Genomic DNA, 14,089 nt, shown 5'->3' with positions numbered 1-14,089 from the left:
GGGGGGCTGGGGATGGGCGGAGGGGTAATAGTGCTCAAAAAATTGGGGGGAGGGAGGAGCAACACACGAACATAGGAGAGTATCAGGTGTTGGTTGAGAGTAAAATGCTGAGAAAACCGTATCAAAATATAATTAAGAGGGTTACCTGTTTAGGATGCTCAGAGGGGATGGTCTGACACGGGACGGACTCCTGGGGAATGTCTGAATGCTCATTTTGCCAGGGTGGGTTGTACCATTGGATAGAGACCCAAGTAGTGAGAGTGAGGGTGTACCCACATCCTGGGGAGGACTAATGCCATCAAAAAAGAGGGAACCGTATCTCTCGAGAGAAAGGATGGCTCCCAGGGCATTAGGGCAGTTGAGCAAGTCAGGCCCTGAACACTGTTGCAAGTATCTCTGGATGTGGCTCCTCAGGAAATGGAGATTGGCTGTTGCTGTGGGCCCCAAGGGGAGGGGAAAAAGGATGTTGAATGGATGGAACCAAGGTAAATGTGGGGGTAAGAGAGGAGTTTCACGAGAGTACACAAGGATGGATATAAAACATGTAATGTAACACCAAAAACATATAGGGGACGACAGACTAATAATGTAAACCATAATGTAAAACATAGGATAACTAAAAATTTAGAAAACTGTATAGCCTAAAGTATGGACCACAATGTAAGCACAGATGTCACCTTGTTTGAAAGCTATTGTCTCAGAGTCTGTATATCAGTTTAAGTAAATATGATATGAATAAGTTATAAGAATATCACTGTGGAAGGGAAAAGGTTTTACGGTGGATGTGTGGGAGTACTGTATATTGTATATATGAATTACTGTGATCTAAGGCTCTTGTGAAGAAAAGCTCAATAATTAGGAAAAAAGAAAAGAAAAAGATCGGATGTAGAATTTTTCCAAATCAATACATATTCTATATCTAACCTTTAAACCCATCGCTATATTCCATTTTACTAGTAAGGGATCCTGACATTATATTGGGCTTCACTTTTCAGGAAGTTTTGGATCACAGAGTGGTTCAAAAATGGCAGTGGAGGAATACTGGTATAGGATGTTATTGACAGGTGATATATGGTTGACAGGGAGTTATACAGGGCATATGTCCAGGGTGCATGGTAATGTTTGGATATACTCACAGTAGCAACAATTAAAAACAACAGCTGGGGGGCTACTGGGTTCCTGGCCGGGGGTGCTCTGTCATGGTCCCTAGGGGAGCAGCAGCAGTCCCCCTGGTGCAACGGTAAGGACCAGGAAGGAATGAGGGTCCAACAGTGAGCCCTGATACTAATGACTATGCTTGTGACTATGCTATACGCCTGAAATAAGAACAAGGCCTAGAGCAGCACTGTGCCTAGGAATTTCCTCCTGACAGCCTCAATGTTACTCAAATGTGGCCAGTCTCGAAGCCAAACTCAGCATGTAAATGCAATGCATTCCCCCCAGTGTGGGACATGACACCTGGGGATGAGCCTCCCTGGCACCGAGGGAATCACTACCAAGTACCAGCTAATGAGGCAACTAGAAAATGACCTTGAATTAAAGGTTCAATACGGACCAGCAGAATATCCCTGTCTACATATAAAAACAGGAGTTAAAATGCTGTTTGACCTAATGTAAGGGGGAAATGGAAAGGAGAAATGCGTTTATATGGCTATGAGTCTCTAAACAAGAGTCTGGAGGTTGTCAGAAGGATTGTCCTTATGCACACCTGAGCAGAGTCTCAGAGACAGATAAAGTAGATACAACCCCAGGTACTGGTTCTTTTGAAGGCTAAAGAGACCCACGGGTTCTATAGTCATGGCAGATGGGGTTCACTGCCAGGTCAGTTGGCCCTTCTTTGGAGCTGGTGTTTCTGCGTGATGGAGCTGGACACAGATGGGATCTCTTTTCACAAGACTTTCATGCTACTTTACTGGAATTGTAGTTGGTGCTGGGGTTTAAGATATATCTAGGGGATTTGAATCTCTGGACTGACAATATGATAGCCAGGCCCTGAGCCTCAACAGACTTCAACTTCTACACTCTGATTTATTGGACTTACCCCACTCAGCTAACATGGAGTTGAAGAATGTCAACCACCACACCATGGAGCCTAGAGTGCCTACAACTGAAAGCAGGAGGATTGCATCCAGTATCCATGTGGAATCTAAGCCTCCTCTTGACATAGATGTGCAATGGACACAACCAATCCAAGGTCCACAGAGAAAATGTGGCATTGGTGTGGGAAAAGTGGCCATGGTGGCTGCTGGGTGCGGGGAATGGGAGGAAGAGATGAGATGCGGAGGCGTTTTCGGGACTTGGAGTTGTCCTGGGTGGTGCTTCAGGGACAATTACCAGACATTGTAGAGCCTCCCAGGGCCCACTGGATGGAACGTGGGAGAGTATGGGCTATGATGTGGACCATTGACCATGAGGTGCAGCGATGCCCAGAGATATACTTACCAAATGAATGGATGTGTCATGATGATGGGAGAGAGTGTTGCTGTGGGGGGAGTGGTGAGGTGGGGGCGGTGGGGTTGAATGGGACCTCATATTTTTTTAATGTAATATTTTTTAAAAATGAATTAAAAAATTTTTTAAAAAACATTAAAAAAACACAAAACATAAGAGGTTCCCATATAACCCACTCCCCACCCACCACATCATTTTTGTAAATTGTATTTTTTGAAGATATGTAAATCACATAAATAGTTACATTAAAAAATATGAGGTTCCTGTATACCCCCCACCCCACTCCTCCCACTCCAACAACCTCCCTCATCATTGCAGCAATCTCATCGTACTCGGTGAACACATTTTGGGGCACTGCTGCACTATACAGATAACAGTTTACCCTGTAGTTCGCACTCTCCCCCAGTACATTCAGTGGGTTATGGCAGGATATATAAGGCCCAGCATCTGTCCCTGCAATATCATTAAGGACAACTCAAAATCCCAAAAATGCCTCCACATCACATCTCTTCTTCCCTCTCCCTGCCCTCAGCAACTTTTGTGGCCACTTTCTCCACTTCGATGCTAAAATTTCTTCTATTACTCATCACAATAGTTTTATAGTAAAATATCAGTAAGTCCACTCTAGTCCATATTTTATTCCTCCATTCTGTGGACCCTGGGATGGTGATGTCCTCTCCACCTCGAGATCAAGAGGGGGCTTAGATTCTACATTCTTTACAACAATGAACTTTGTTTTCCCAGGATCATTGTTACCTGTTTACCCAGGATCATACTTACCTTGGCAGTTAAGCTGAAGAAACCCTTGGGCTCGATCATCTTCTCCACCACGTTGCACTTTATTCCAGCTGTGCTGTCGTACTCATACACCACCCCATATTCCAGGTGGACGTTATCCACCGTCAGACTCACGTACTCCTTCTTCCCATCGATGATGGCCATGGTGTTAAACTTGTCAATTACTTCTGGAATAAAGACAAGATTAACTCAGTATATCCATGAAGTTAGCCTCTTGAATTTTGCGCCTCTTCAATAAATTTTTAACAAGCTCTTTAAAGGATGGCTAAAGCTGATATATTAACTGAAAGCATCTATTCTTATTATATTTTTTAAAATATTAGACCATTTGAAAAAAACAAACATATGCTTGAGAGATTCCAGAGTTCACCACCTAACATGACTAGTCTAATCTTTGCACATCTACTTTCATCTGTGAACCATATGTAAACACATTTATAAGAATGTAAACATTATATGCACAATTATGAATTGTTTCATTAAAAGCATGCATATCACAAAGTTAGGGTTTTAAAATTTCCTCAAACATTGGATATATATTTTTTCAAAATAGCAGTAAAGGATGAAGGCCATATTGAAGAAGCAGAAAGGAGATGTATTACCCAATTACAATAAAATTTTCATCTGAATGTCTGTCTATAACTTTGTGACCTACATAACAGTTACTCAGTGTGCGGAAAACACCTAAAATCTTTAAGAAGAGAGACCTAAAAGTAATATTAAATCATCAAAAACAGATTAGTTTACTAAAAGCAATGAAACTCTAGAATAGTAGAATAGAAACAGTAAATATTAAATAGGCAAACTGTCTCCCCAAAAGACATGTTCAATTCCTAAGACCTGGTCCAGTGAATGTGAACTTATTTACAAATAGGATCTTCAGAGATGCTATCAATTAAATGAAGCCAAACTGGGCTGGGGGGCCCTAATATGATATGACTAGTGTCCTTAATGAAGGTGAAATCTGGACACTCTGAGACAGAGACAGGGAGGGGAGGCATGAGATGGAAGCAGAAATTGAGTCATGCCGCCACAAGCCAAGGAATGCCACGGATCGCTGGCCACCCACCGAAGGCAGGGGAGAAGCGTGGAAGAGAGTCTCTCCTTTAAGAGGAAGCATGGCCCTGCAGACACCTTGATTTTATATTTCCAGCCTCTAGAACTGTGAGACAATAAATTTCTATTGTTTAAGCCCGCTGGTCTGTGATTTCTTTCATAACAGCTCTGGCAAACTAAATAACTGGTTTACCTTAAAATAATTAAGTCCCAGAATAGCTAGAAATCAATTCCCAAAGTATCACATCAACCTAGTGTAACCTTCCAAAGTGGTAACAATTTTGACTTATAAACCTACTGCAAATGATAAAAGAATTATGATAGAGGGCTGAGATTTGTCTTGGAAAAAGTTTGATAACCAACCTTACTGCTGCAACAGTGTTGAGACATTTCTGATTATTGCCCATGACTTAGCTACGGAGGATCCAACCATTTGGCTGTCTAGCAGCAGAGGGAAAATTAGCTTTGCCTAGGGACTCCCATATGACCAGGGTGTAAAGGGAATTATTGGCCTGGACTGGATTGGAGGTAACTAATAAAGTGATGAAAATGTCCAGAGACATCCATCAACAATATGAATGGAAAGACACCAAGAAAATATGAGAGGATTCAAATGCGTCAGTGAAAGGTTTTGAAACAACAGCTCAAGGTATTTGTCAAATGCAGACATAAATGTAATTGTCTCAGTCTCTTTATCCTTTGGAAAGAAAGCCACTGAATACAGCAATTTGCTGATTTCCTCTACTGAAAACAAAACAAAACAAAACAAAAAGTACAAGAGTCCTTATCAAAAGATCTCTCAATCGCTCTTATCTTCACATTATTAGTTTGTTCCTTTTTGTTGCTGCTAATGACAGAATACAATAAAAGATAGAGGAATCAAGAAAGTATTTTTAACGTCACTATGGACCTCTAAACCACTGCTTCATTGTGCATTCAGATCAGAGCTTGTTAGAAATGGAGATTCTATTTCAGGAGATCACAGAAGGGGCTGAGATTCTGCCTTTATTCCCAGCTTCCAGGTGCTGCTGCTGGCGGTGGACAGGGAACCACATTGCAGTGGCAAGGTTCTAGGCCACATTTAAACTCAACACAAGGCAGCACATTAGAACTTGATTTTGAAACCTCATTCTTCCACTTACTAGCCTGGACAAGTCACTTAACCTCTACAGGTCTCAATTTCCTCACCTGTAAAAAGTAATGATGACAATTGCATCTACATTATAAAATTTTATTTTTGATGATTCAATGAGATAATGAATGTAAAACATCTAATAAAGTGCCTAATAAGATACAGTTATTACACATTAGCTTTTATTACTTATGTAGTTGGTGCATTGGGTGATAATGACTTAAAGTGGCTTGAATACAGAAGAACTTCAGTAACTGGGACAAGGCACAGTGAAAAAGAATACTATGAGCAAATGAGGTAAAAAAGAAGGTACCCAACCTTCTACTTTGCAGTCAAAAGCATCCCCTGCTTCGTCTCCAGGGGGTTTGGAGTTGGATTTTTGAAGGTCTTCCTGAGCACTTTCAATGCTGTTATAAACCCACTGTATGGACTCTTGCTGGAAGTGAGGGGAGACAAAAGCCTCAGGTGTGTTAGTGCTTCCTGAAATGCAAGTCCACTTCACTCACCTGCTTCAGAAGGAGAGTTGCCCCTACTATTTATTCCTCCAGGTGGTTTAAAAAGAATAACATTAGAGACAGAAAATCAATATCAAAATCTAATAGAAAGTCAACAACAATGATATTGTTTAACTAATTTTAAGCGTCAACATTTTTAAGATATTTTTTAAACAAGATATATCTCCCAAATGTCATTGTCAAATGCCACAAAAATATCTTAAGATGAATTATAAATTATATTTTAAAATATGTTAGATGGACATTTTTCCATGAGATAATTATAATTGAATAGGCCACTTAAATGATCTCCTCCAGTCATATTTATTTTAATATATTTATTCTTTCTTCCTCCCTTTCTTTCTTTTTAGATGTTAAAGGTAGTGTTTCCCTTCCCCCTTCCTTTTTAGTACTTTATTCAGGTATGATTTCCATACAGTAAAATGAACAAATCTTAAGTGTGCAGGTTAATGACTTTTTACTTCTATGTGACTGCACAGATCAAGGTATCAAACACCTCCAGAGTCCCCAAAAATCTCCTCATGACCCTTTCCCATCAGTCCTACACTTTTCCCTTCCTACCAGAGCTAACCACTACTCTAACATTTTTCGGCACATGTTGGTTTTGCCAGTTGCTGAACATAATAGAAATGGAATCTTACAGAACATATTCTTTTGTGTCTAGGTTCCTCTGCAAAAATACGTTTTTGAGATTCATTCATGTTGTAACTTGTATCAGTAAAAAAATTTTACCAGGCAGTAATCCATTGTAGTAGTCCTATTATGGTATGGTTAAGTTGTTTCAATAAGCTACTCTGAACATCCTTGTGCAAGTCTTCAAGGGGATCTAGGCTTTCATTTCTCTTGGGGAGACGGCTAGTAGTGGAATTGCTGGGTCATGAAGTACACACAGGTTTGATCAATTAGCAACTGCCTGACAGTATTTTCCAAAGCTCTGGCACTATTTTGCATTCTCACCAACAACGTTCATGAGTTCTAGTTGCTTCACATCCTCAACAATACTTGTTACAGTGTCATCTCATTGTTTTCATTTTTCTGATGACTAATGATGTCAAGAACCTTTTCATCATATGCTTATTGACCATTCCTACATTTTCTGTGAAGTGCTTGATTTTTTATTGGATTTTTAAAAAAATCATTGATTGGTAGGAGTCCTTTATATACTCTTCTTTGCCAGAAATAAGCATTGTGAGTACTTTTTCCCAGTATGTGCATGGTGCCTTTTTTTCCTTAGGTACTGGGGATGAACCCAGGACTTTCTACATGGGAATCAGGCTCTCAACCACTGAGCTACATCCACACTTCGATGAGAGTTGATTTTTTTGTTTGTTTTGTTTTTAGGAGGTACCAGAGATCGAACCTGGGATCTAATACATGGGAAGCCGATGCTCATCCTCTGAGCTGGATCTGCTCCCCATGCATGGTGCCTTTTGATATCCAAGTGCACCAAGACCAAGGAATGTCATCTATACATATTGGAAAGAACAATTGTTTTGACTCCAAAGGTAGCATTGATCAATTCCCATCACCACAAGCTTCAGAGAGTGGCCAAATACCTTCAGGATGCTGGAAATGTCCTAGAACCCAATTTGGTGGAAGTCACAAGCCTGGTGACAGATTTACTAAGGGGAGCAGCTGCCTCAGTACTCCCTGTGGATCCTCTTCATCTCTACTGTATCAGTAAGCCTTCTGGAGAGGCTGGAAAAAGCAGGGCATTTCCTGAAATAGTGGATTATTTTGTCTTTACTTTCTTCCTCATGGGTGACTTAAAGAAGTTAAGCATCCCATGAAGAAGGAAAAAACAGCTTCTGCCTCAGGAAGGGAGGTAAATTTTTAACCTTGTTCTAATGTAGCCTTTCTCCCCAGTTTTCTGTTCCACAACATATGCAGACATCAGCACAGTGCTGCTCTGAGAGTGCCTGGAATCTCCTGAGGTGACTTACCAGTGTCCCTTGTGTAGCCTTTCTTTCTGTTGCTTCAGTTCAGGTCACCCAGGAAGAATTTTTTGTATTGCATTTCTCTTGTGTCCCTGGAAGTATGCTTAAAGACATTTCAAAGAATTCTAAGTTGCCCTTGCCCTCCCAAAAATCTCTCAGTAGGAGAATAATACATTCATATATTGTATTGGTTGTCTATTGCAACTGTAACCAATTACCATAAGTTTAGTGGCTTAAAATAATGTTCATTTATTAGCACAGTTCTGTAGGTTAGGAATTCTGGCACAACATGATAAGCTGGTTTTCCACTCAGGGTATCACCAGGCTGAAGAAATCAAAGTGTTGGCTGGGCTGAGTTCTTGTCTGCAAGTTCGTGGGGGAAATCCACTTTCAGGTACATTCAAGTTATTTCCAGAATTCATTTCTGCCATAGGATACGATGGTTTTTTTCCTTGCTGGCAGTCAGCCACTGCCTACATTCCTTGCCCCGTGGCCTCCTCCATCTTTAAAGCCAGCTATAGAGAATCCCCCTTGTGCCATCCCACGCACACTTCAAATCTCTTCTGCTTCCCTTGACTCTCTGTTTATGCTTTCTTGAATCAGAACAATATGAAAATTGGAAAAAAATCTTTCTTCTCATTGGGTTCCCAAGTCAAAAAACTATCTTTTAATCCTTCCAAGTCAAAAATCACCCTGTATTACAATAGAAACAGCAGTTACAGTCTTATTTAGAAAAACAAGAGAGATGAGATAGCTACCAAGCAGACGCTTCAAGGGTTGAATAAAGTTTATACTTTCCTGACACCAGATAATAAGTTGAACTGCATTATTGGAATATGATATTATGTGTATTATCCATTTTTTTCTTGCATTAGCTTCATAATTGCATTTATTATATTCTTATAAACGTTGAAAAGCTTGTTAACATCCAATCATTAAATACAGCATGGTCATCTGTTGTGGCCTCTGATGAACCACACTTCCCAGTGTCCACACTGACTCTGGGCTTGGTGATGTGACTTGCTTTGTTGACTGGGATACTAACAAGCATGATGCAAGTAAAAGGTTTATCTACTTGTAATGACCCTTCTTGAATTCCAGCCACCATGCTGAAAGGAAATCCAGGCTACTCTGCTAAACACTGGAAGGGAGGCTGTGTGGAGGGGCTCCCCAGGCCAAGATACCAGAGGGAGCAAGAGCCCACTCAGGTCCCAGTGGATGCAGCCATATCAGTAACCTCTGCAGGAACCACCAACCAGTCTACCCTCAGAACCAAGAGAAACAACTAATCATTGTGTTAAGTCACTAAGTTTCGGGGTGGTTTCCAGCAATGGATACCTGATAGAATACGATACTCATTTGGTTTATTTTTCTGTCCATTTAATGCTTTTCTTATGTCTTCTGCCTGCCCACCTTTCACTCCTTTCAGTGATCAACACGTCTCCAAGAAGGCAGGCAGGGAAAACGTAAAGGAACAAAACTCAAATCAATTCGGCTACTTGTTAAAATTCTGATAGAATGGGAAAGGTTTGATAATTTCAGAAGGGTCTTTTTTTAAAATTTATTCAATAAGAAAGTTAAACAAATATTTATTAAGCTACTGTCAATCAGTATAATCTGTGTGTCTATATATGAATTCTAATTTGCTATGCTAGTTTTGACCTTATTAGCACCCGAACTTTATTAGCTGTTTTCTTGTAGGTTCCATATTATGGGCACATATCAGTCTCAGCCCTATGGCATAAAATTATATTTTCAAATTCAGAAAATTTTATCATTCATGACAGAAAAAATATAAAACCTCTCCTTCAAAGTTTCTTCACATCTAGTTAAATAGAGAATTTTTCCTTACATTTTCACTATTACCTCATGAGTTAATAAGCTTTGCATATGAATTTAGGATTGTAATTTTGTTTTTCTGTGGTACTTGAAATTTTAATCAAAGGAATATGGTTAAAATTTTATGCAATGGCAAGTGCAATTTGGTATTTTCATTTAAAACTGAAATCTAGTTACCTAAATAAACGTAACCAAAATTCAATCACAAACTCTCTATTACTTGGAATTTTTACTCTTTCACTGAGTCTTGGAATAAACAGTGCATGCATTTGTAATCAGTACAGATAAAAAGACACACAGTGGTCATTAAATATTAAAAGCAATTACAAGGGTCAAGAAAACAGTTCAAAGTTTTGGATTTCAATTTGATAAACAGAGTTAGCTATTTTAACATTCTTATCACACACAAAAAAGAGAAAATGAAAATACCCCATGGTCTTTTGTAAACAGGTGATAATACTGTAACAATAAAATTTAATCCTTTAAGCACAAGCATTATAATTATGCAGATAAAGCTATCATTATGAGATTTACAATACTGCATTTAGATGTGGGCTCAGACTTGGAAACCACAATGATCTTTGGCACTACCCAATGCTCTCCCCTAGGTCTTTAAGTGTTCTGTTGTGTCCAGACAGCAGAGGGGTGGGGCTTAGATGGAAGGGCAGGACTTAAGCAGAAGGGCAGCTTACCTTCATTGGTCGCCTGTACTTCCTGCAGGCAGTAACGTGGGCGATGACACTGGCATGCGTCTCTTTGCTGACATTGATTCCATTTACCTTGATAATACACTGTCCTGGGTGAAGACCAGCTGCTGCTGCCACAGTTCCTTTAAAAATAAACAGGAAAATTGCCGAAATCTAATTTCAGAGTGTGCTTTTAACTTGCCATTCAAACTGATTAACAGGATGTTTTCCTAGCTCTCTAAGAATTAATTTTGAGGGAAGCAGTTGTGGCTCAACTGAAAGAGCATCCGCCTATCATATGGAGGGTCCAGGGTTCGATACGCAGGGCCTCCTGACCCGTGTGGAGCTGGCCCATGCACAGTGCTGCCTGCATGGGAGGAGTGCCATGCCACACAGAGGTGCCCCCTGTGTAGGGGTGCCCCACACACAAGGAGTGTGCCCCACAAGGACAGCCACCCCATGCAAAAAAAGCACAGCCCACCCAGGAGTGGCGCTGGACACACAGAGAACTGATATAGCAAGACGACACACACACAAAAAGACACAGTTTCCTGGTGCTGCATGACAAGAATGCAAGGGACACAGAAGAACACACAGCAAATGGACACAGAGAGCAGGAAATGGAGAGAAAGAAATAAATCTTTAAAAAAAAAGAATTAATTTTGAAGGAATATTGCAAAGTGACCTTTATAATGCTAATCAGTCATTTTTCCTTTCAAATGTCTAGTCGATCCAACTTTCTAAATATACATATTTAAGGGCAAAATTAGAAAGACAGAAACATATGCTTTATTAAACTTTATTCTACAAACTCTCTAAACATTAAAATAGCATTCACTTGTTTTCAAAAATGCCAACAATGAAATAAGCACATAAAAAAGAAATTTTATGGAAAAAAAAAGTCATTAGGAATTACAAATGAACTGAATTTGCTAAGAAAAATAAGAGTTCAGAATATGTGCAAAGAATCAGCAAGTGGAGAATTTGTGTAGAATAGCATCAATCAGATAATATTTAACCATCCAGTTATTTTGTTTGGATAGATATAGACTTAAATATGGAAGTGCCACATCCTAAACAATGAATTAAGAACTTCAGGAAATTCTATTTATTGTTATCTGATTTTCTGAGCAAATCAACATCTTAAAAGCACCATTAGTATACATAATAAATATACTTAATGCAAATAAGTGATTGCAAAACTTATAAATATGTTAGAAGAGCTTTCCTTTGTAAGTTCTCCTATAAAGGAGATTTAAAATCATTACGAAAATCATTTAGGGAAGCAGATGTGGCTCAAGGGATTGGGCTCCCATCAACCACATAGGAGGTCCAGGGTTTGATTCCCAGAGCCTCCTGGTGAATGTAAACTGGCCTGAGTGGAGAACTGGCCTGTGCAGAGTGCTTGCCTCCACATAATGATGGCCCACACGGAGACATGGCACAGCAAGATGACACAACAGGGAAGCGGACTTGGCCCAACGGTTAGAGCATCCATCTATCACACGGGAGGTCTGCAGTTCAAACCCCGGGCCTCCTTGACCCATGTGGAGCTGGTCCATGCGCAGTGCTGATGCGCGCAAGGAGTGCCATGTCAAGCAGGGGTGTCCCCGCGTAGGGGAGCCCCACGCGCAAGGAGTGCGCCCCATAAGGAGAACCGCCCAGCGTGAAAGAAAGTGCAGCCTGCCCAGGAATGGCACCGCACACATGGAGAGCTGACACAAGATGATGCAACAGAAAGAAACACAGATTCCCATGCTGCTGACAACAACAGAAGCGGACAAAGAAGAAGATGCAGCAAATAGACAGAGAGAACAGACAACCAGGGTGGGGGGTGGGGGGAAAGAGATAGATAGATAGATTAGATAGAGATAGATTAAATAGATAGATAGATAGATAGATAGATAGATAGATAGATAGATAGATAGATAGATAGATAGATAGATAGAGTGCCTCTCTCCCACCCCAGAAAGTCGCAAGATCAGTTTCTGGTGCCACCTAAAGAGAAGACAAGGAGACACAGAAGACACAGAAAGCAGAGAGCAGACAGTGAATGCAAAACAATGGGGATGGGGGGACAAATAAATAAATCTTTTTTAAAAAAGGAAGAAAATCATTTATCTTCAAGAAGAGTATGTTTCCTTCTTAGTACCAACTGAAATTCACTCCCAGAAATATCAAATTATTTTTCTGGAATGAACTGAATCTTGGGGGGAAGAAGGGACATTCTCGCCAGACCACAATAGGTACTGAAGCAAGAAATACCCTGGCCAAGTGAGAGGCCACATGCAGTTTTGTTGATATGAGCTTCTGATGGGGGTGAGGTGAAAGGGATCAAGTCGGAGTTCAGAGCAGAGCCAGACTGTGAAGTCCTCAGTGCCACATCTAGGAGTTTGAACCTTACCATGTGTGTAAGATGAAACACACTGAAGAATTTGAAGCAGAGAAGTGACATGATCATCCAAAATTTAGGCCAGATAATTTGGAGTTTAAGTCAAAAGCCTAATTTACTGCAATTTTCCTGACTGGAACTAAGGTAGCATTAGTGATAAAGGAGAGAATTAGAACAAGTATTTGATGTTTGGTAACTTATAAGTGTATGGAGAGGCTAGAACATACAAGATGATTCCTGTGCCTGAATTCAGTGACTAAGTAGATGGGGTCATTTAGATAGAGAATACAGAAAGTAAAGCAGTATGAGAGAATAAATGAAAGGGTCCGTTACTGATAATGCTGAGTTTTAAGGTGCTGAAGGACATCTGGATGGACATATTTAGTAAACAATTAGATATAGATTTAAGAACTCAAGCAAGAGATCTGGCCTTGAGAGAGACAGTTAGATATCACCGGCAAAGAGGATCAATAAGATTGTCTTCAGAGAGCAAGCAGGCTGAGAAGGGAAGAGAGTGCCAACAGTTAAGAGGCCAATACATAAAGACAAGCCAGTAGAAGAGGGGACAGGAGAAAAACCTGAAAATTTCCATCTCAGAAATAAAAAGTTAAGGTCTTCATATCAGATAAAGGCTTACTATCCAGAATACGTAAAGAACTTATATATTAACTACAATGCAACAATACAAAATCAAACAATCCAATTTAAAAATGGGCAGAGCAAATGAACACTGGTAATAGTGTGGTAATAGTGGTGGTAATAGTCTGAATGATATTATCTCATAATCTGTAATAAATAATCCATCATGGTGTGGTGTGGTTGGTGAAGGGGTGTTATAAGGGAATTCCACACATGTGCATGACTGTTTTGTAAGTTCACAACCTCTGTAACAAAACTATATTTAAAAATATATAGATGGGCTAGAGGAAAAATACACCAAACGTTAAGATATGGACTATAGTTAGTAGTAATATTTTAATGATATTATTGCATAGTTCGTAACAAATGTTTCACAACATTGCAAGGGGTTGGTGGAGGGGTGATGTATGGGACCTTTGTATGATGTTATGCATGTTCAAGTAAGTTTACAACTTTTACTATAATATACACTTAGTGTTTATATATGTTCATGTATGAATAATATACTTCAACTAAAAATATTTTTTTAAATGGGTATAGGACTTGAATAGGAAGTTTTCCAAAGATGATATATAAATGGCCAATAAGCACATGAAAAGAGGCTCAACATCATTAGCCATTAAGGAAATGCAAATCAAGCCCAC

At 39.8% G+C, this 14,089-nt stretch overlaps 1 protein-coding gene across 1 annotated transcript in view; it reads right to left on the bottom strand.

Moving 5' to 3' along the window:
• The window catches only part of PREX2 (phosphatidylinositol-3,4,5-trisphosphate dependent Rac exchange factor 2), a 328,672-nt gene that overhangs the window by 153,110 nt on the left and 161,473 nt on the right, over positions 1–14,089 (bottom strand). The window contains exons 20-22 of the mRNA XM_058275621.2: positions 10,421–10,557; positions 5,756–5,873; positions 3,232–3,416 (exon numbers count right to left, since the gene is read on the bottom strand). Of these exons, the coding sequence (XP_058131604.1) occupies positions 3,232–3,416; positions 5,756–5,873; positions 10,421–10,557 (440 nt within the window). The remainder of the gene's footprint in view (positions 1–3,231; positions 3,417–5,755; positions 5,874–10,420; positions 10,558–14,089) is intronic.

The sequence above is a fragment of the Dasypus novemcinctus genome, chromosome 14 (genome assembly GCF_030445035.2).
Source record: "Dasypus novemcinctus isolate mDasNov1 chromosome 14, mDasNov1.1.hap2, whole genome shotgun sequence".
NCBI classification, from domain to species: Eukaryota; Metazoa; Chordata; class Mammalia; order Cingulata; family Dasypodidae; genus Dasypus; species Dasypus novemcinctus.
The sequence above is the reverse complement of the archived record's forward strand: the minus strand, read 5'-3'. Positions and strand labels throughout refer to the sequence as shown.